Raw genomic sequence first — 23876 nt, 5'->3', positions numbered from 1 at the left:
AACCAGATGGCGGAAAAGAGAGCCTGGAGGAAGGAAAAATCATCAGTCGACCTCTGGCCAATGCTATTCACCTGTGGAAGGGATTGCTACTCATGAGTTAGCCTCGACAGCCACAACAGGCAATGTTCAACTCAGAAGTGATATATACTCCAGGCGCAGTCCATCGTCTTCTGAGATGGACGGATACCTACTACTACCGGTTAGAGGTGGATATCTTGGGTGTTGAAATTCTAGCAACACCATATCAGACATAAGAAAGTCAAACTTCTGCTAAGTATACATTTTATCTAGATAGAAGAAATGCTGAAAATACTCAGCAGGTCTGGCAGCCTCTGTGGAGAGAGAAGCAGAGTTAATGCTTCAGGTCAGTGACCCTTCATCAGAACTGACAAATGTTAGAAATGTAAAAGAGTTTAAGCAAGTGGGGTCTGGCACCCAGCCTAGTGACTCTTTGTCTTTCAGCACACCATTAACATACAATTTGCCTTTGCTCCATGACCTTCTGGTCAGTTATTCTCAGTGACCTTGTCCTATCAACACCTTCTCTTTTGTTAGCTCTTGCCCCATCCCCCGCTTTACTTGCTTAAAATCCTTTACATTTCTAATATTTGCCAATTCTGATGAAGGGTCACTGACCTGAAACGTTAACTTGGCTTCTCTTTCCATAGATGTTGCCAGACCTGCTGAGTATTTCCAGCATTTCTTGTTTTTAATTTCAGATTTCCAGCATCTGCAGTATTTTGCTTTTATCTACATATTCTTGGGTCACATCTATATGTACATGTATTCTATGTCGATATATCTGGGAGTCCGTATACAGATATATGTGCTTTTCTCTGTACATCTATTTGGATGCATGGAGAGATAACTGAAAACCTGCACACAGGTACCTGGGTGACCTGATACCTGGGAGTCTCTCTGCGCATGTATGGTTGGCATTCCCCTTTGACCCGCGCCGTCACGTGATGCGCTTTGGGTCGCTGTGAAGATGGCGGACGCGGCCGGGTTCCGGGACCGAGCGGGAGAGGCTGGCGTCGGGGACCAGCTTGCCAAGAAGCCCCGCCTGGAGGTGTCGCAAGCGGAGGATGGAGCTGGAGCGACCGGCACCTGTACCGAAGAACTAGAGGAGGAAGGGCGAAAGAGGAGAGCGGCGGGGTTGGGGGCCGAACGCCAGGCCTGTGGGCTGCCGGAGCTGGGACACAGTGAGCCGCGGAGCGAGAGCCCGGAGAGCGGGGCCGCGCCGGCAGCAGGTACCGAGGGGGGCGGGAGCAGTCCCGAGGGCCCAGGTTCCGTGCAGCCGGTCCCATTGACTTTACAGCCCAGCGGCTGCTCTTTAGGATCAGCACCAGCAATCTCTCTAAGATCCTTTACTTGTTCAGCTTTTTATACACAATTCACTGTGTCTGAATGACGATTGGATTCGTTTAATGCTAATTATTCAATGTGAGGTTGAATCCTCCAATTGTTTAAAGACGTAAATTAGAACAAGCGGCTCCCGACCTGGTGACCTCCCAGGACTGAAATGTTGACCAAGGAGTAATTTGCCTTTACCGGTTCTGAGAGGAAGGAGTTCAGTGGTGATTTGAATGTGTTTTAGGCTCTGTTACTGTATCTCAAATTGGTATTAAATGGACAAGGTGATTGTGTAGGCAAATGTGGATACCTTGAATTGCGTAGAATTTACAACACAGAAACAAGTCATTGGCCCCAACTGATGTTTATGCTCCACATAAACCTCTTCCCTCCCTACTTAATCTAACCATCAACATAACCTATTCCTTTCTCCCTCATGTAGTTATCTAGCTTCCCTTAAATGCATTTGTGCTAGTTGCTTCAACTCGTGGTAGCAAATACCACATTCTTACCAATCTTTCAGTAAAGAAATTTATCTTGAATTCCCTACTGGATTTACTTATTTTTTATTCATTCATGGGATTTGGGCGTCGTTGGCTATTTATTTATTGCCCATCCCTAATTGCCCTTGAACCGCTGCAGTCCATTTGGACTTAGTAGCAGTTAGATACAACTGAGTGGCTTGCTAAGCCATTTCAGAGGGCATGTAAGAGTCAGCCACATTGCTGTGGGTCTGGAGTCACATGTAGGCCAGACCAGGTAAGGAAATGTGAACCAGATGGGTTTTAACAGCAATCAACAATGGTTTCATTGTCCATCATTAGACTAGCTTTTTAATTCCAGATTTATTAATTGAATTCAAATTCCACCTTCTGCTGCGGTGGGATTTGAACCCATGTCCCCAGAGCAATACCCTGGGTCTCTGGGTTACTAGTCCAGTGACAATACCACTACGCCACCGCCTTCCCCTAATTGGTGACTGTCTTACATTATGACCCCTAGTTTTGGTCTCCCACACAAATGGAAATATCTTCTCTACACCTACCCTGTGAAATCCCCTCAGCCTTCTCTTTTCTATGGAAAAGAGCCCCTGGTAAGTGTATTTCTGTGGATCTCCCTTTGGTAGGTGAATATATAAAGGTGTTTTAGATATATTTAAACATCAGGAGTATAAATTGCAAACCATTTTCTGCACATGGAGCTGTGTTTATCTTCAAGATCTATACACCTCAATTGTTCACCTTTTAACAAACAGTTCACTCTTGATAATGACAGTTAGATTTGTTCAATTCTGTTCTAAGTTAAAAAGTTGACCAGTTGCATAAGTTGCAATTTTAATACAGGGAAAATTCACATTGCCTGCACTTGCAAAAATTCATAGCTTTTACTTTTATTAGAAACCATTGAAGATTTTCGAATAGTTAATGCTCATCAGTGAGATTTTATAAAGTGTTATCTGTCCTAACTTAAAATTTAGTTTTATTTTAAGATTAAGATGCATTTATGAAAAGTGGGAATCTGGTTAATGTATTTGAATTTGCTTATAATTTTATTTTTGATTATACTTCGCAACAATAAACTGGTGTTTGCCAAGTGACATAGAAAAATGTCCAAAGATGCACAACAAAAGCGTAAAAATTTACACCAAGCTGAAGTGCAGGAGTTAAAAGGAGCTGAAGAAGTGCACAATTGAATAAATAGGTTTTAAGAAAGACTTTTAGAAGTCGGAGGGAGGAAGCAAGGTGGAGCAATTTGAGGAATAAGTTCCAGAGAGTAGAATTTAGATAATTGAAAACACTGCCATCAATAGAGGAACAGAAGGTAGACTGATGTAATGGAGGCCAGTGTTAAGGGAACAAGTTGTTCTGTTTCAAGGAAATATTGTAACTGAAACTATAGAAAGACATTAAAAGTGGGGCTAAGTATCTGCATTTTAAAATTGTGGACAGGTTTGCATGTTTTCTCAGGCTATGGTGCACTGCAGATTGCAAGCCATGCTCAGTTCAGTGCAGGATGTGGGCTGCACTGGGTTTCAGTGCAGTTTGAATATTGTGATGTATATTGCAGATTACATGATAACTGACAGATACATACTCATTAATCTGTTTAAAAAAAACTTCACTCATTTAATCCAGTTTTCAACTGAATATTTAAAATATTGTAATCATCTTTTGGGTGACTAATGCATCGCCTGGTATATGACATGCCTCTTCGCCAAAAGGCTCTGGGTTTATATTCCCCTCCAGTGATTTGAGCATAGAACCTGAGCTGATGGATTGTCTGGCTGCGATCATTCAGATGAGATCTTCAACTCCAGAAGGGTATAAAGGTCCCACGGCTGATCCCAAGTGCAGGGAATACTGATCAGTGCCCTGGCCAGTATTTACCCCTTAATCAACATCAGCAAAAAAAATTATCACAACTTTTTGTGGACCTTGTTCTGTGAAAACTGGCTGCTGTGTTTCCTACATTAAAACATTTCATAAAGCACTGAATCACTTGTCGTGAAAGGCACTTTATAAATGCAAATCTTTATTTTCTTTTTAGTTTAGTTGAGCAGAGTTTCTGAAATATTCAGATGAATATTAATACATAGGAACAGCTCCAACCCTCATCAAAATATTCTGTCACTAATTCAGACTGATGTATTTTAGTGTTACACTTTAGCATTATGTCTCAATTGAGTGTTTCAGCAATTAGACTAATGTGAATAATGATTTTCATTTATCTGTATGGGATTTACAGTAAATGCTTACGTGCTAGAAAGGATCAGACTTTCCTATCCAATGTGAATCTTGTTAGATGGGTATTGGCTGGGCTTTTCACCCACCATCTCTTTCTGCCCTCACCCCAGTGGATCTTACTGAATCAAACTACATCTGATCAATATGGTGGGCTCCCATTGGGTTTTCTGTTCTCAACAGATCATGTGCCTTGGCAGGGGTGAGATTGCTGTGTTACTTGCCACAGCATAGTATATTTTTTAATAGAATAATACAGCGCAGAAGATGTCCATTTGGCCTGTCATGTCTGTGCTAGATGTGTGTGTTTGTTTCCGTTTTTGTATAATTCTTTTTCCCAAATAACCACAGAACCTCGTGTTCAGTTGTTCTGTGATTGCAGCCCATCTAATTGTAATGTCCTCTCAGCTACACTAAATGCTGGGCACCTGACGCACAGTGTTTCCAGGGCATTCGTGCCAGAAGATATGTTGAATGAAGTATTTCCATGGTTAAGATTTAATTGGAATGCACCTGTCCAAATATGGGGATACAGTGGGAGGTCCCATTAGTGGCAGGCGAGGGTGGGGAGCAAGCTGAATGGCTCCCACAGTATTTCCCTCAAAAACTTGCCGAAAATGGGGGGGAAATTCGGTAAATCCATGAGCAGTCAGCTTGTTGATGATTTAACATAATGCTGCCTTTGCATAAGATTGCAATGTACAGTTGATAACTTTCTCACATAAATGAAACTTCTATTAACTGTGGTGCTGTGGTACAGTCACTTTTTTTTCATTTCAGCCAGCGTACCTGTGGGACATGGAGTAAATGCTGCGTCTGAGGAAATTGTTCCAAATGGAATTCATTCATGGGAAAGTGATGAAGACGACAAAACCTCTCATGCTAGCTCAAGTGACTGGACCCCACGTACCCGGATAGGTACAGGTTAATACATAATTGGAGGATTGTTTCAGTTGGGAGATGGAAGCTCAAATGATATTAATTCATGCACAAGTTTCTTTCTTTCTCTCACACAATACTGGAATGAATAGTATGCAGTTTGCAAGTCAGTGTGGTTCTTTCCCCTGCTGTTGTGACTCCTCTTCTATTCTCCACCATTCCACTATCTATGGCCATGCACTCTGGAATTCTCTTCTGAAGCTCCCTGCTTTATATACAAGATGCTTAGCACAATAAAGCTGTTTGATCCTTAGCGGTTCAAGCTACATAAAGAAGCATGTGTTTAAAAACTGCTGTCATCAACTGCAAGATGTGTCTGACTGCACCTCATGTTCCTCCATAATCAGCGAGTATATCTTGCAACTGCACCCCAGGCCTCCAGTTAGATACAGGCATGTCATTACTCATGTTAAACATAGAACATAGAACAGTACAGCACAGTGCAGGCCCTTCGGCCCACGATGTTGTGTCGAACATTTAACCTACTCTAATATCAAACTAACTACCTACCCTTCATTCTACTACCATCCATGTACCTATCCAAGAGTCGCTTAAATGCCCCTAATGTATCTGCTTCTACTACCACCGCTGGCAGCGCATTCCACGCACCCACCACTCTCTGTGTAAAGAACCTACCTCTGACATCTCCCCGAAACCTTCCTCCAATCACCTTAAAATTATGCCCCCTGGTGATAGCCCTTTCCACCCTGGGAAAAGGTTTCTGACTATCCACTCTATCTATGCCTCTCATCATCATGTACCCCTCTATCAAGTCACCTCTCATCCTTCTACGCTCCAGTGGGAAAAGCCCTAGCTCCCTCAATCTTTCTTCGTAGGACATGCCCTCCAGTCCAGGCAGCATCCTGGTAAATCTCCTCTGCACCCTCTCTAAAGCTTCCACATCCTTCCTATTATGAGGCGACCAGAACTGAACACAATATTCCAAGTGTGGTCGAACCAGGGCCTTATAGAGCTGCAGCATAACCTCGCGGCTCTTAAACTCAATTCCCCTGTTAAAGCCAACACACCATACGCCTTCTTAACAACCCTATCAACTTGGGTGACAACTTTGAGCGATCTATGGACATGGACCCCAAGATCCCTCTGTTCCTCCACACTACCAAGAATCTTGTCTTTAAGCCTGTATTCCGCATTCAAATTCGACCTTCCAAAATGAATCACTTCACACTTTTCCAGGTTGAACTCCATCTGCCACTTCTCAGCCCAGCTCTGCATCCTGTCAATGTCCCGTTGCAACCTACAACAGCCCTCCACACTATCCACCACTCCAGCAATCTTTGTGTCATCGGCAAACTTACTAACCCAGCCTTCCACTTCCTCATCCAAGTCATTTATAAAAATCACAAAGAGCAGAGGTCCCAGAACAGATCCTTGTGGAACACCACTGGTCACCGAGCTCCATGCTGAATACTTTCCATCTACTACCACCCTCTGACTTCTATGGGCCAGCCAATTTTGTATCCAGACAGCCAGCTTTCCCTGAATCCCATGCCTCCTTACTTTCTGAATGAGCCTACCATGGGGAACCTTATCAAACGATTTGCTAAAATCCATAACACCACATCCACTGCTCTTCCTTCATCAATGTGTTTTGTCACATCTTCAAAGAATTCAATAAGGCTTGTGAGGCATGACCTGCCCCTCACAAAGCCATGCTGACTGTCTCTAATCAAACCATGCCTTTCCAAATAATCATAAATCCTGTCTCTCAGAATCCTCTCCAATAATTTGCCCACTACCGACATAAGACTGACTGGTCTATAATTCCCAGGGTTATCCCTATTCCCTTTCTTGAACAAGGGAACAACATTTGCCATCCTCAAATCATCTGGTACTACTCCAGTGGACAGTGAAGACGCAAAGATCATCGCCAGAGGCGCAGCAATCTCTCCCCTCGCTTCCCGTAATATCCTTGGGTATATCCCGTCTGGCCCCGGGGACTTATCTGTCCTCATATCATTCAAAATTTCCAGCACATCCTCCCTCTTAACCTCAACCTGTTCGAGCATATCAGCCTGTTCCACGCTGTCCTCACAAACTACCAGGTCCCCCTCACTAGTGAATACTGAAGCAAAGTATTCATTTAGGACCTCCCCTACCACCTCCGACTCCAGATACAAGTTCCCTCCACTATCCCTGATCGGCCCTACCCTCACTCTGGCCGTCCTCTTGTTCCTCACATAAGTGTAGAACGCCTTGGGATTTTCCTTAATCCTACCCGCCAATACTTTTTCATGTCCCCTTCTAGCTTTCCTAAGTCCATTCTTCAGTTCCTTCCTGGCTACCTGGTAACCCTCTAGAGCCCTGTCTGATCCTTGCTTCCTCAACCTTAAGTAAGCTTCCTTCTTCCTCTTGACTAGCTGTTCCACATCTCTTGTCATCCAAGGTTCCTTCACCCTACCATCCCTTCCCTGCCTCATCGGGACAAACCTATCCAGCAGTCGCAGCAAGTGCTCCCTAAACAACCTCCACATTTCTGTCGTGCATTTCCCTGAGAACATCTGTTCCCAATTTATGCTCCCCAGTTCCTGCCTAATAGCATTGTTATTCCCCCTCCCCCAATTAAATATTTTCCCATCCCGTCTGCTCTTGTCCCTCTCCATGACTATAGTAAAGGTCAGGGAGTTGTGATCACTATCACCGAAATGCTCTCCCACCGAGAGATCTGCCACCTGGCCTGGTTCGTTGCCAAGCACCAAGTCCAACATAGTCTCTCCTCTAGTCGGCCTATCTACATATTGAGTCAGGAAACCTTCCTGGACACACCTGACAAAAACTGCTCCATCCAAACTATTTGCACTAAGGAGGTTCCAATCAATATTAGGGAAGTTGAAGTCACCCATGACAACAACTCTGTTACTTCTGCACCTTTCCAAAATCTGCCTCCCAATCTGTTCCTCCTTGTCTCTGTTGCTATTGGGGGGTCTATAGAAAGCTCCCAACAAAGTGACTGCCCCTTTTCTGTTTCTGACTTCCACCCATAATGACTCAGTAGACAAACCCTCCTCGACGACCTCCCTTTCTGCAGCTGTGATACTATCCCTGATTAACAGTGCCACTCCCCCACCTCTTTTACCTCCCTCCCTATTCCTTTTGAAACATCTAAACCCCGGAACATCCAACATCCATTCCTGCCCCTGAGATATCCACGTCTCCGTAATGGCCACAATATCGTAGCTCCAAGTACTGATCCATGCTCCAAGTTCATCACCCTTATTCCTGATACTTCTTGCGTTAAAATAGACACACTTCAACCCATCATACTGGCTGCAACTTTGCCCTGTCAACTGACTAACCTTCCTCACAGACTCTCTGCACTCTGTATCTGCCTGTTCAACAGCTACCCCAACCACTGATCCGTGGCTCCGGTTCCCATCCCCCTGCCAAACTAGTTTAAATGCTCCCGAAGAGCTCTAGCAAACCTCCTGCCCAGGATATTGGTGCCCCTCCAGTTCAGATGCAACCCGTCCTTCTTGTACAGGTCCCACCTTCCCCAGAAGGTATCCCAATGATCCACATATCTGAATCCCTCCCTCCTACACCAGTTCTGTAGCCACGTGTTCAGCTGCACTCGCTCCCTGTTTCTAGCCTCACTAGCACGTGGCACCGGTAACAGTCCTGAGATTACTACTCTGCTCGTCCTACCTTTCAGCTTCCAACCTAACTCCCTATATTCGCTTTTCAGGTCCTCATCCCTTTTCCTCGCTATGTCATTGGTACCGATATGTACCACGACCTCTGGCTGCTCCCCCTCCCCCTTAAGAATCCTCCAGACTCGATCCGAGACATCCCTGACCCTGGAACCCGGGAGGCAACATACCATCCGGGAGTCTCGTTCGCGACCACAGAATCTCCTGTCTGTTCCTCTAACCATTGAATCTCCTATCACTATCGCTCTCCTATGCTCCCCCCTTCCCTTCTGAGCCACTGAGCCAGTTAAGTGTGCTAATTTATAAGAAGGTGGGTTTAATGGCATTCCCTATGTACATACAATGTGCCTTGTGAAGTAGCAGCTCCGCTTAGTAAATGTGTTTAATATGTTGGAACTTTGCACACTCCTTTTCATCATAGACTCATCATTTTGAAACCGCCTCATCGTAATGGTTTTTGGATTTTTTTGGTCTCCACAAACCACCATAAGCCCAATTGGGAGAAAATCTATCGTCCTCCAGTTTTGCTATGAAAACATCCACCAGGAGGTGTAGAACGAGGCCCTCCTTACTGCCCATCCCTCCCAATAATCCACGCACTGGTCTCATCACAGTGATTTGATTAGGGTGGGAATTGAGGGTACAAGCTGTTTTGTGCCAAATTCTGCTTCATTCCTGTTCAAAAGTTCAGTTCAGGGAGTTTCTTTAAAGGGTGTAATTTTTATGTTGTAAACTGTCACACTTATTACTATAGCTGAATTTAAAGCCTTTTGGTCATGCTTGATTTGGTAACTATTGCAGTTTGTTCTGTGTGTTTATTTTTGTGTATTGTTACAAATCACATTATTCACTCAGCCTTGGGAACGTGGATTCATTCTGTCTGTTGATTCCAATCCCTGATAATAAACACTCGTTTCTTTTTGTTTCAACTCTGTAGTTCTATTTTCTTTTTTAAGCTGGACATGATTTCAGAGTCAGATGTGTTAGTGCACTTTATTTAAAGTGTCTTTTATACTGCTGGATGATATGAGTACTCTTAATTATCATCTAAGTGGTTTGAAAATATTAGTGGATGTGTTAAGATCTCTGCAGTGATTCCAATTAATTGTTGACAATGTTAATCTGTAATCATGGGATGAAGGTTGGCTATTGTATTTCATTTTTGAGGGAGAGCGAGTTCCAGATTTCTACTGCCCTTTGTGTGAATATAGTTTTGGTGTCCCTGTACTGGAGAAATTGTACAGGTCATGGGATATAGTTTTGGTATCCCTTTTTTGATATTTACAGTCTGAACTGCATGCCTCTGGGGAGTTTATAGTGCTCTTGGTACAGATCTGTTCTGGTATAGGTGGGGCTGCCCTTGCCTGGTTCCATTCCTATCTATCCAGTCGTGGTCAGAGAATCTCCTGCAGTGGCTTCTCTTCTTGCCCTTGCAACTATTACTTTGAGTCTGTCAAGGATCTATCCTTGGCGCTCTCCTATTTTTCATCTACCTATCCTTGATGACATCATCTGAAAACATGTCAGTGTACATATGGAATCTGACGACACCCAGCTCTACCTCAGCACCACCACTTGGATGAGCTGAAATTTCCTGAAATGAAATATTGGGGTGACTGTAGCCATTGTCTTTGGTTCCTCCCCCTCCCTGGCCACTGTCTGAGGCTGAACAAGACCGCTTGCAACCTTGATGGCCTATTTGACCCTGAGCTGAGCTTCCAAACCCATATCCTGCTGTTCATCAAGACCGCCTACTCATATCATCACCCATCTCCACCCTTACCTCACCCCATCTGCTGCTGAAACCCTCATTCATGTATTTGTTACCTCCAGACTTGACTACTCCAGTGTTGTCCTGGTTAGCCTCCCACCTATCATCCTCCAGAAACTTGAACTCATTCAAAGGTCTGCTGGCAATATCATAAATCACACTAAATCTCCCACCCGTCACCTCTCTACTTGCTTACCGACACTGGCTCCCAGTCTGGCCATGCCACGATTTTTAAAATTCTTGTCCTTGTGTTCAAATCCAGCCGTGGCCTCACCATTTTCTATCTCTGTAATCTCCTTCGTTCAGTCCTACAATTCTCCAAGCTCTCTGTGTTCCTCCAATTCTGGTCTCTTTCACATCCCAGTTTTAATGATTGCACTATGGACAGCCATGCCTTCAGTTGTCGTGGCCCGAAGTACTGGATTTATCTCCTTAAACCCCTCCACATCTTTAACACTCTCTTCCCCCACCCTGTAAATCACTCCAGAAAACCTAACTCTCTGACCAAGCTTTTGCCCACCTGTTTTAATACCTCTTTATGTGGCTCAGTGTCAAATTTTAGTCATACAGCACAGGAACAGGCCCTTCGGCCCACCGTGGCTGTGATGGCCATCAAGCACCTATCCTAATCCCATTTTCCAGCACTTGGCCCGTAGCCTTGTATGCTATGGCGTTTCAAGTGCTCATCTAAATACTTACTGCCTCTACCACCCCCTCAAGCAGTGCGTTCCAGATTCCAACCACCCTCTGGGTGAAAACATTTTTCCTCAAATCCCCTCTAAACCTCCTGCCCCTTACCTTAAATCTGTGCCCCTGGTTATAGACACCTCCGCTAAGGGAAAAAGTTTCTTCCTATCTGCCCTATCAATGCCCCTGATAATTTTGTATACCTCAATCAGGTCCCCCCTCAGCCTTCTCTGCTCTAAGGAAAACAACCCAAGCCTATCCAGCCTCTCTTCATAGCTGAAATGCTCCAGCCCAGGCAACATCCTGGTGAATGTCCTCTGCACCCTCCCCAGTGCAATCACATCCTTCCAATAGTGTGGCGACCAGAACTGTACACAGTACTCCAGCTGTGGCCTAACTAGTGTTTTATACAGCTCCATCATAACCTCTCTGCTCTTATATTCTATGCCTCGGCTAATAAAGGCAAGTATCCCATATGCCTTCCTAACCACCTTATCAACCTGTGCTGCTGCCTTCAGTGATCTATGGACAAGTACACCAAGGTCCCTCTGACCCTCTGTACTTCCTAGGATCCTACCATCCATTGTATATTCCCTTGCCTTGTTAGTCCTCCCAAATTGCATCACCACACACTTCTCAGGATTAAATTCCATTTGCTAGTGCTCCGCCCATCTTACCAGCCCATCTATATTGTCCTGTAATCTAAGGCTTTCCTCCTCACTATTTATGACAGCACCAATTTTTGTGTCATCTGTGAACTTACTGATCATACCTGCTATATTCACATCTAAATCATTAATGTACACTACAAACAGCAAGGTTCGCAGCACCGATCCCTGCGATACATCACTGGTCACAGGCTTCCAATCGCAAAAACAACCCTCTACCATCACCCTCTGCCTCCTGCCACTAAGCCAGTTTTGGATCCAAATTGCCCTGGATCCGTGGGCTCTTACCTTCTTGACCAATCTCCCATGCAGGACCTTACTGAAGTCCACGCAGACTACATCAACTGCTTTACCCTCATCTACACATCGAGTCACCTGCTCGAAAAATTCAATCAAGTTTGTTAGACACGATCTCCCCCTGACAAAGCCATGCTGACTATCCTTGATTAATCCCTGCCTCTCCAAGTGGAGATAATGCTCCTGTGAAGTTCCTTGGGATGATTTGCTAAATTAAAGGCACTATATAAATGCAAGTTGTTGTTAGTTTCATTCAGTAATGGAGAAAAACAAGTCCTGCCTTACCTTATTTTTGACAATTCTCACCTTCCTATTTGTCATTGATTCCTTACAGAGATACGCTAAGAAATAGGAGCAGGAATAAGTCATTTGGCCCTTTGAGCTTGCTCCATCATTCAATAAGGTCATGGCTGATCTTCTACCTCAAGTTCAACTTTCAGCACTATCCACAAATCCCTTGATTCCCTTAGCATCCAAAATCTATCGATCTCTCTTGAATACTCAATGACTAAGCATCCATGGCAATCGGGAATGGAGAATTCCAAAGATTCACGACGCTGTGAAGAAATTTCTCCTCATCTCAGTCCTAAATGGTCAATTCCTTATTACAAGACTCTGATTCCCAGCTCTAGATTTCCCCGCCAAGAGAAGCATCCTCTTAGCATCTACCCTGTCAAGCCCCTTAAGAATTTTATCTATTTCAATGAGGTCACCTCTCATCTAAATTCTCGGGAATATAAGAATAGTCTACTTAATCTCATAGGATAATCCCCTCATCCCAGGAATCAGTCTACTGAACTTTGGTTGTACTCCCTCTCGGGCAAGTATATCCTTCCTCGGGTAAGGAGACCAAAGCTCTACACAGTGCTGCAGGTGTGGCCTCACCAAGGCTCTATATGATTGTAGTAAGACTCTTGTTACTCTTATACTCCAGTCCTTTGGTAATGAAAGCTAACATACCACTTTCCTAATTTCTTGCAATACCTGCATGTTAGCTTTCTGTGATTCGTGTATAAGGACACCCAGGTCTCCCTGAATACCAACATTTCCCAGTCTCATTCCATTTTAAAAAGTATTTTTTTTATTTTTCCTTTTCACAATTTTCAATTTCTCAAGCTCCAGTTGGCTTTCAATATCTTACTCAAGTTGCCATATTCACATAAGCTTTAACAGTGAGAGTGGCAGGCTATTTAACTATGGAAGTCTAGCAGATGACTCCTATTTTCACATGATATCCACAGGTATGCACTTTCAGTAGGAAATGATAGTGATCAAGTGGGGGAATTTGTTGCCAGTAGTTGAACTGAGAATGCTTATGTTCAAACTATTTTCTTTCAAATTAACTTTTTTTTAAAAATTCTTTTAACTTTTCCCTTTCTCCTTCCCAACTAGGTCCTTACAGTTTTGTCCAACAACATCTTATGCTGGGTACAGACCCACGGTCTATCCTGAAGGATCTGTTGCGAGGGAGCAGTCCTCCACCTGATCTCGATGACATGACGCTGTGGCAGATTGTCCTCAACATTTTGTCAGAGCCACCAAAACGGAAGAAACGCAAAGATATTAACACCCTAGAGGATGTGGTGAGGATCTTGAAAGAGAGCAAGAAAATCATGGTCCTCACTGGAGCTGGGGTAAGTGTTAAGAAAAAGTGTTGAATAATGATTGAAGTACCATAATTTAATGACCCTGTTAACTGTTGTAAATATTAATGAACAACTCTAGGTTATTAAATCAAACTTGTCTTTCACAAATCAGATCCATGTCATTTTTGTTTGATGTTTTTAACCAGCGTGGACTTGTAATCATTTTTATAAAGCTAATCTTTTTGACTTGTCTGCCGTTGTGTAAGTATTATACTTCCATATTTGGGGGATGCTGTGGTTTTAGCACCTCTCTAGATTCTGAGTTTGAATCTAGTCCAGAGAGAGGGGATGAAAGTCTTCCTCGTTTGCTAGTGTGAAATCATTGTTGGTCAGTCTGAGCTTAGTTTCTAGTGGTTGGCCCATACAGGTCATGCTGCAATCAGGACAGCTGCTATTGAAATAGGGAAAAACAACTGATGCAGATGGATCCTCTTGGTTTCCTAAAGTTTGGATTAAGCCCTTTGCTGAAAATTACTCCAGATACTGCCCTGCATAGTGCTTTTTAACTGGGACATTACATGACAGGAGCAACAAGGAAGAAATATAAACAATCCCAACTTTGCTTGGTGGAATTAATAATACCACGTGTCGGCGGAATAGAAAAACTGAACGGGACAAAGTAAAACATCTAGTCTTTTTGTAACTTTATGTTTTCTTTTGCAGTATCTGTAGATATGTCAATACCTCTTCAGTCTTTTAATATCAGTGCATGTTCACCAATTTAGCTCAGTGTTGTAGGACACCAGCTCCTATTTGTCAGTTTCATGTTTTAACATTACATTGTATTGGTAAAGCTGATAGTTTACCTTTCCGATACCCTAATCTGGATGTTTGAATAGGAGTGTTTTTTAAAATAAAATCTTGACTTTATAAATTGACATGGTATAAAGTGTCTAATTAAATCTCTTTCTCTTAATGTATGTAGTACCTGGATTGAATTATTGAATCTCTTAAGTGAAAATGATAGAGAAGCAAAATAAATGGAGCATGTTTTTTGTCTTCCAACTGATCAGTATATTTTTGCATTTGATACACTTTTCTAGGTTTCTGTTTCATGTGGAATACCAGACTTCAGATCAAGAGATGGGATTTATGCAAGATTAGCAGTAGACTTTCCAAACCTTCCAGATCCTCATGCTATGTTTGATATTGAATACTTTAGAAAAGACCCCAGGCCATTTTTTAAGTTTGCAAAGGTAAATATCTCACTGATTCAGAAATTGTTGGAAAACTGCTGCAAAAATATTGTCGTTAACCTAAGGGGTGAGATGCAGGGTGAGGGTCAGGTATACAGAGAACAAGAGAGACCAAAACAATAAGGTTGGAACAGAGAAAGACAGAGTGAGTAAAATATACTTGCAGAGACTGTCACCCAATTACTATTTCTAAATGCAAACTTATAAATATTACCCCATAGATCATTTATGAACGTGAACAGCATAGTGCTTGTGCTTATACAAAGAACACCTGGTGGCTCTTTGTACCTCCTTGACCTTTCCATTACCATTGATGCTATTGACTGCTCCTTTCTCTTCACACGTGTCTGCTCCACTTATCTCCAAGGCACTGCTTTCACCTAGTTTCATGCCTGTCACACTGTTGACTTCATACTTCCACAAATGGTATCTCCTGACGCCCCCGCATGGTCATCTCTGCATATTATCTCTTAAGTAATGTTCTCCAGAAGCATGGGGTCAGCTTCATGTATGATGATGGCTCCCAGTTCTACCCCTCCACTTCCTCAATTGATTCTACAGCTATTGGCATTAAGATATGGAAGAGTTAAAACTCCCTCCAGCTTTATATTGGCACGACCAAAGTCAAAACCTACATCCCCTAGTTTTCCTCTTGGCTATCACCACATGCTTGGCTCAGAAATCTGGAGCATTACCTAATACTGAAGCTTTAGCTCAGGTTTCTCTCCACATTTATGTGTGATCTGCCCCCATGTTTCTCTTCCACAACAGTGCCTGTCTCTTCCTATCCTTTTTCCCCCCTCTCCACCCAAATCCTAATCAACACTGTTATCACCTCGCGACTGGACTTCTTCAGTACTCTTCTTTCTAGCCTCCCTGCTTCTACCATTCGTAAACTACAAGTCAACCAGAGTGTTAGTGTCCAAGTTCTCATCTACATTAAGGCCCATCTCCACTGGATTTCAGTATCCCAGAGTTTACTCATTGTCACCATCAAATCCTTCCATGGCCTTGCCCCTCCCTACTTCCATTATCTCTTCCAGCTCTACGTCCCACAGACACCCAACACTGGCCTACTTCTCATAACCCCACTGCCTCCATTCCACCATCGAGCTGCTCCTTCAGTTGCTTTTCTCCTGCCCTTTGGAACTCCATCGGCATCTGTTCCTTGGCTCTCCTCTCTCTGCCTATCAAAAACTTCAAGACCCTCCTCTTCAATCATGCTTTAACCATCTTCTGACCCTCCTTTTTATTTTCCCTTTTCCCCCATTTAGTGTCTTAATTGCTGTCCACGGCTATATAAAGCACTGTGAAAAAAAGCTTGGTATGTTATGACTGCTGTATAAATACATGCTGAAGCATGTTAGCTACTTTGATTTGTTGAAGAATGGTGTGATCAGTTCAGCACTGCACCTCCTTTCAAGAGTTACCCTTTCGTAATATGGAACCAGCAGACTTGCCATGATCCTACTGGCTTTTAAATAATCTTCCACCAAATCCGTTTGAGTTCTGCCCTTATTAAATGGGGGAATTTGCTGCAGAAATGTTATATGAAAACCCTTATTTAAAGAGGAGGGAACTAGTTGCTTCAAATCTTCCACATTTAAGTTAGCATACCATTACAATCAGACTTTTCAGAAGTCTGCTAGGTTAAAAATTTACTGCTGATGAAATTGTGCATGAAGTATTTGTAAGTTGCTCACTTGGATATTCATATTGGAACTTATCTTTGAGAGTAATCCCATGTGTTTTTATTACATAGGAGATTTATCCTGGTCAGTTCCAGCCATCTCTTTGTCACAAATTTATAGCCCTGCTGGATAAGCAGGAGAGGCTGCTGCGGAATTACACTCAGAACATTGATACCCTGGAACAGGTTGCTGGCATTCGCAGGATTGTCGAGTGTCATGGTTAGTTGAGGATAATCTCTTATCTAGGTACTAAAATTACTGAATGAGTTCCACCACCTCTCACCCCAGCCATTACACACTTTCACAAGCAGGCACCATTTCAATTTGTGTTTCCTGCTTTATTAGTGAGAACTAAATACAAAAGTAAAAGCAGCTCATAAATCGATTTGAAAAATAAAAGTTGGAGAACGTGTTGAGCTCCTGTTAAATATACATTAGCTGTCGCCTTGCATTTCAAGGTTACATCGCTCTAGCGGGTTGAATTTGAAGCCTAGTATTCTGTACCACTTGGGCATCATACCTTCTACATTCTGTTACTTCTCACTTGGACTGGCAGATGATAGGACCGTGTGTGGGGCTAAGTTCTTTTGGTTTGGTTTTGAGGAGTGGGGCAGGAAATGCTGAACTTGCCTGGCGTTTCCTGCTACCAAGTTAAGAAAATGGGTTTGTAGCTCACTACAGGCGAGGCAGAGTCTAGAAAAGGTCAAAACTAAGAGACAATTGATTTTTATGATTTTTTTTTTTTTAATCTGAAAATATTATTTGGAAGAAGATTTTGTGTTGTATATTGCTAAGGTAATAGTGCAAATTCTTTGTGAAATGTTGGACTCCTTTATTCTAACACCATGTTGGAAGAACCATTAGCTTGGATCTACTACAGTTTCTGCTTGCTATTCTTTCTACTATTTCTACTAATATATTCTTGTAAGAAATTTCTGCTGTTGAATTGTAAACATTGTTGTAATACTGTTCTGAAATTTCTCTCCAGGCTCATTCGCGATGGCTTCTTGTCTGATATGCAAATATAAGGTTGATTGTGAAGCAATTAGAAAAGAAGTTTTCAATCAGGTAAGTAGGAAGCTGTGTATAGGTTGGTCTTTGAAGTGAAATCATTGAAAGCAACAGTCTATTCTTGGATGTAATCCGGCCTGCCTCTACTTCACGTTACTGATGAGGAAGAAATGCACTGGCACTAAGTTTCTCCCTGCCCAGGAGCTTGTGCGGGCGGGCTGTCTGTTTATAGACTACTGTTGGTGTAGCTCTTGTGTTAACCAGTGGGAGGTGTGCATATCTGTGTTTTGGTTGATGAATAAATCAAGTTTTTCCTCTATCTGAGAAATTGTTCGGTCACTGAATACAGAGACTTGACAGTTCCCCCTGTCCACATGGTAAGGTGCGTTCTACCAGCCCTGGCACAGTGCACCAATCTGTATCACTGGATTGTCTGACGTTTTTATACCAGCACTAATTATAGACCAATATATGCTTGTTGAGAAATGCATGTGCATAAATGAGCAGAAGAGCTTTTAGTGTGGCACTAATTTGTGTATTTTGTACCTCATCAGGTAGTTCCCCAGTGTCCAAGGTGTCCACCTGATGTTCCACTTGCCATTATGAAGCCAGATATAGTGTTCTTTGGAGAAAACTTGCCAGAGCAATTTCACAGGAGTATGAAATATGACAAAGACGAGGTTGATCTCCTAATTGTGATTGGATCTTCGTTGAAAGTGCGGCCTGTCGCCCTCATACCAAGTAAGAAACCCAACCGTTTAATTATGCCCACATTGACAGCTTGTGCTGCCCAGGGTGTATCATAGATGTTTAATACAAGTGGAAAAATAAAGTACAATTTGAAATCCTGAAAGCGACAGGTCATTGATCTGAAACATTACCCCGACCTTCCTCTCTCCACGGATGCTGCCTAATCTGCTGAGTGTTCCCAGTATTTTCTGTTTTTATTTGAAATGCTGAAGTTGAGAGTTTTTATTCTAACAGGCATTCAAAACCGTTTGAATAGTGTAACAATAATGGGCTGTTTGGATATGTCACTGAACCAACCCTTCATGTTTCCAACACAGTGGTGACTTGGATTCTGAAACATGTTCAGCTTTTGGTGCTTGCACTTGAAGCTGGGGTTCTTGCAGTAGCGCATTCCATATGAGAGTGCATTCAGTTTATACCATATTACGTGTGTTTTTGCAGCCTTTAAAGTCTGTGAACTGATGGCCTTTGCACAATTTTTTTAAGCAGGAAAGATTTGTGTGTTCTATTTTTATCAACCTCAGGTGAACTTCCTGTGTCAAATTCTTAGTTCAAAGTTGCTGGTGCAGTTGGACAGGCACTGGTCTTTCAACTCTGGAACTTGAAATTGCCAGCCTAGATTGATTGATCAAAATATCTTCTGTCTTTTGCCGTAAGGGGTTTACATGAAATAAGTTGATAATTTCCAGCTAGTTCTAGTGAGGCATGGTGACACCAATTTGTACTCTTAATTTCTAATATCAGAAGGGAGAAGGGCTTCACAGGGAAGTGTGGGAAATGGGGATTATATCATACTGGTGCAATGTAGATCTGGATGTTGGGACCAAGGAATGTTGTTAATGCGGAGTGAAGTGAGATTTACTCTGCAGACACTGGGATACTGAGAGTCCACAAAATGTGAAAGTCCAAAAGTATACTGCAAATGAACACCAACAAAAGTAACTTGATATTGTTAGCATGAAATTGCTAATTGGAAATCCTGCTCATTTCTTAGTCTTCAAGAGTGAGAAATAGTTTACCTGTGGTAGATATCCACGTACTTTTTTGTTTTTGATAGGCACTTTTCAAAATAAATAATGTATTATGTGTGCTTGTGGTTACCACAGGTTGCAACGCTGCGATGTGTTATTGATGGTGGTTCGCATGTGCTTTGATGGAGTTGAAATTTAAAAGACTTTCCTTTTCTGACTGTGATGACTTGTGTTGTGGATCAGTTCCATGAGCATGGTTACCTTTTTTGAAAGTGTAGGTAGTGCATGTTGTGCCATTGGTCCTTGGGGACTACCGCAGCTGAAGGTGAAACTTGTCTCTACCTCACCAAGTACACACTCTCAGCAGGGGTTGCCAGCACATGAAGTTCAGTCTTTTGTTGCCTTCTGCAGTTTGACCCAGCCGAGTGAAATGAGACATAATGGCTGGAATTTTGCACTAGTTAGACGGGAACTGTTCACCGACTGAAAAGTCGGTGGCGATCTCACCTCCACTGGGCCTGGGGATCCATTCGGGATTTTACGGTCAAGAGGCACTTAATTGGTCTTAGGCAGGACTTACACCTCATTGAGGCAGGAAGTCTCGCCTAATGGAGCTGCCGGCCAATCGGCGGTGGCCACTGCTGGGACTGCAACACAGCTTCGTGACCAAAATGATGGAGACAATGGAAAGGAGGTATGTTTTTGGGGCCTCGCTGGGGTTGATCAGTCTGGCCCCAGTGAGGCAAGGGTGGTCGATTTGGGGGAGATGGAGGGTATGTTGGGCATTGGGGATGGTTGGGGCATCGGGGCAGCCCTCTTGGCCAAAGGGTGCCTGAACAGGAGGGCCCCCCCAAGGCTGGCAGAAGGCCGCCTACTTTTTACAGGTGGCTTTTCTGGGGCCTGGGCTGCCCACCTGCCAATGGTAAAATCCCCGTGGCGGCGGGCGGAGGCCCTTAAGTGGCCATTAACTGGCCACTTAAGAGCCTTGATTGGCCTGGGATGGGCAGGCCATTTCCTGCCCCCGTCGCCCTGTGTAAAATGGAGGTGGGAGGGGTCAGGAAGGGTCCCTCGAGCCTCTTACTCCATTTTAGGTCCCCACACCACCAGCCTGCTCTTTGGGGTGGGGGGGCGCGTAAGATTCCAACCATTGTAACTCCTCCAACTGCTGCCCACCTAATTTAGTGCTGATTAAGGATTACATTTTGGTGCTTTTTGAGTATGTACAGCTCTGTCTCATGTTAATGACTGTCAGAGAACCTGGATTGCACTTTTTTTTGTTTCAGAATAAAGTCTATTAAAGCATTATTTGTTTAATGGCACTGCTCCAGTTTGTAATTAATGGTTTGAAATTACAAACAATTAAATATGTTGCTAAATCCTATTTGTGAGAACAAAGGAAAAAAACACTGTGGATACTGGAAATCTTGAAAGAAAAATAGAAAAAGCTGGAATCATTCAGCAAGTCAATCTGTTTGTGGAAAGAAAAGGCAAATTGAAATTTCAGGTGTGGACCCTTCATCAGAACTCAGCTACACACCTTGATATGTCAACTTGCTGTTCTCTACAGATGCGGAGGGTTTCCAGCAATTGCTCCCTTTGTTTAGTTGTGTTATTTTGTGCTTTTACTTGTAATATAATCCTAACTCTCTTTTAATTTTTATGCAGGCTCTATACCACACCATGTGCCTCAGGTGCTGATTAATAGGGAGCCCTTGAATCACCTTAACTTTGACGTGGAACTACTGGGCGATTGTGATGTTGTCATTAATGAGCTATTTCATCGTTTGGGTGGAGAGTTTGAAGACCTTTGCAGCAATCCAGTAAAACTTACAGAAACCACAGAAAAGCCCCCAAGGTTGCAAAAAGAATTGAAATGTCCATCATTTGAACTGCCTCCTACTCCTCCCATTTTAACTGAAGATTCTAGTTCATGTGAGCAAGAAATGGAGACTCACAAGTTGGCAACAAAAAAAGGTTCCATGGCTAAAAGTTATGAATCTGTTGCAGAATCCACTACAAGTTGTGCAAAGGAAAATCTACCAGAATCTGAGATAGAAAAAATTTATGAGAAGGAACTGGAGAGCAAGACTTCTGTGGCGGAAAGCTCTGGAAATTGTACCAACGATGTCACTCAACCTGTTGAGGATTGTTGTCCAAACACTGAGCATCATGCTCCAAGTGATGTAAAACCGGTTAAGGAAACCCTCAAAAAAGGCTGGTGTAGTAAATGTCCAAAAGAGCAAATCAGTAAACGATTGGCTGGTAAGTCCTGATATATGTTTCGCCCAGTTTTTAGATCTGTGCATTCTTGAGTGTTGATATATTCTATGTACTGGCCATCAGTGGCTAGTGACCAAGGCTGGGTTGACCACTGACCTGTCAGTCAAGTAGACATCAGTGTACCAATGCATAAAATGCCAATATTACCCTCTTGGTGTTGCTTCTTGCTGGTGATTACCCTCTGGTACCTTGCCCTAGTTCTTCATATAGCAGAGACATTGACTGTTGGCAGGCTATTTAAACGTAGGAGCCTTCACAACCAGGTTCAGTCCTGTGCCACCTTCCATATGCATGCTTTCCATCACTGGATAGCAATCAGCAGTCAGTCATTTATGCCACAGAAGGGGGCCATTTGGCCCATCGAGTCCATGCTGGCTCTCTACAGAGTTATCCAGTCAGTCCCACTACCCTGTTCGATCGTCCTGGCCCTGCAAGTTTATTTCCTTCAAGTGGCCATTCAGTTTCCTTTTGAAGTCATTGATTGTCTCTGCTTCCACCCCTTCTTGTGGGCATCGAGTTTCCAGGTCATTACTATCTACTGCATACGAAGTTCTTCCTCATATTCCCCCGTATCTCTTGCCCAAAACCTTCAATTTGTGTTCCTAGTCCTTGTGCGAATAGTTAATGGGAACAGTTTTTCCTTGTCTAACTTATCTAATCCTGTCATAATCTTGTACACCTCCACTAAATCATCTTTGTTCTAAGGAGAACAAAAACAGTTTCTCCAATCTAACCTTGTAACACATCCCCATCCCTGGAGCCATTCTGGTAATTCTCCGCTATACCCTCTCAAGGACCCTCATATCTTTCCTAAAGTGTGGTGACCAGAACTGAATGCAATACTCCAGTTGGGATCTAACCAGAGTTTTATAAAAGTTCAGCATAACTTCCCTGTTTTTGTATTCAATGCCTCTATTTTTGAAGCCCAAGATCTCATGCTTTACTAACTCTCAATGTGTCCTGCCACCTTCAAAAGTTGATGCATATGCACCCCCAAGTCCCTCTGTTCTTGCACACTCTTTAGAACTGTGCCATTAAGTATATATTGTTCCCTATTCCTTCTGCCAAAATGCATCACCTCACACTTCTTAGTATTAAATTCCATCTGCCACCTGCCTGCTCATTCTGCTAGCCTATCTGTCCTGTTGCAGGCAGTTCATATCGTTTTCCCTGTTTGCCACACCTCCAAGTTTGGTGTCATTGGCAAATTTGGCGATTCGACTGTGTATTCCAAGATCCAAGACATTTATATATAGCAAAAAAAGCAATGGTCCCAGCGCTGACCCTTGGGGAACACCACGTCTATCGTCCTTCAATCTGAAAAACAACGATTTACCATGACTGGCTGTTTTCTGTCCTTAAGCCAATTTTTTATCCAATTTGAGACTGACCCTCCTATTTCATGAGCCTCAATTTTGTTAACCAGCCTTTTAAGTGATACCTTATCAAACGCCTTCCTAAAATCCATATAAATAACATCCACCACATTCCCCTCATTAATCCTCTCTGTTACAAAACTTCCCTGTAGTTTCTAGGACTGTCCTTATACCCTTTCTTGATTAAGGGTGTCACATTTGCCATTCTTCAATCCTCTGGAACCTCCCCCGTATCCAGGGAAGATTGGAAGATTATGGAAAGCCCTTCCGCTATCTCCATCCCCACTTCCTTTAGCAACCTGGGATGCAAGCCATCCAGATCAGGTGACTTATCTACCCTAAGCATAGCCAGCCTTTTTAGTACTTCCCCAACCACCCCCCCCCCCAATTTTTACCCCCTCCACTTCTACAAATATTTTGTCAGATTCCACTTCCTTAATAGCACTGATACAAAGTACTCATTAAATGTATTAGCCTTGCCCTGCACCTCTAGGCATTACCTTTTTGTCCCTAACAAGCCCCACTCCATGTCTTACTACCCGTTTACTATTTATATGCCAGTAGAAGGTTTTTGAGTTCCCTTTCATGGTGACTGCCATTCTATTCTCATATTCTCTTTGTCAGTCTTATTTTCCTCTTCACCTCCCCTCTCAACTTACTATATATGGCCTGGTTCTCATTTGAGTTCTCCTAACATGCATCATACACCCTCTTTTTGTTTCATCATAATCTCTATCTCCCTCGTCATCCAAGGAACCCTGTTTTTGGTTCCCTTACCTTTCGCCCATGTTGGAATGTACCTAGCCTGTACCTGAAGCATCTCTTCCT

General features: G+C 43.1%; 1 protein-coding gene across 2 annotated transcripts in view; it reads left to right on the top strand.

The window, feature by feature from the left end:
• The first annotated feature begins 965 nt into the window (after window positions 1–965).
• Window positions 966–23876, top strand: part of sirt1 (sirtuin 1) — a 36741-nt gene continuing 13830 nt past the window's right edge. Inside the window, exons 1-8 of one of the 2 annotated variants that reach the window (XM_068052418.1) lie at window positions 966–1250; window positions 4875–5012; window positions 13520–13761; window positions 14817–14969; window positions 16732–16879; window positions 17649–17728; window positions 18226–18412; window positions 21058–21654. In XM_068052418.1, coding sequence (XP_067908519.1) covers window positions 989–1250; window positions 4875–5012; window positions 13520–13761; window positions 14817–14969; window positions 16732–16879; window positions 17649–17728; window positions 18226–18412; window positions 21058–21654 — 1807 coding nt within the window. In that variant the 5' untranslated portion in view covers window positions 966–988. Of the gene's footprint in view, window positions 1251–4874; window positions 5019–13519; window positions 13762–14816; window positions 14970–16731; window positions 16880–17648; window positions 17729–18225; window positions 18413–21057; window positions 21655–23876 lie in introns of both variants that reach the window. The other variant, XM_068052417.1, reaches the window with a different exon arrangement.

The sequence above is a fragment of the Heterodontus francisci genome, chromosome 20 (assembly GCF_036365525.1).
Source record: "Heterodontus francisci isolate sHetFra1 chromosome 20, sHetFra1.hap1, whole genome shotgun sequence".
Lineage (NCBI taxonomy): Eukaryota > Metazoa > Chordata > Chondrichthyes > Heterodontiformes > Heterodontidae > Heterodontus > Heterodontus francisci.
This window is presented reverse-complemented; position numbering and strand designations above follow the sequence as displayed.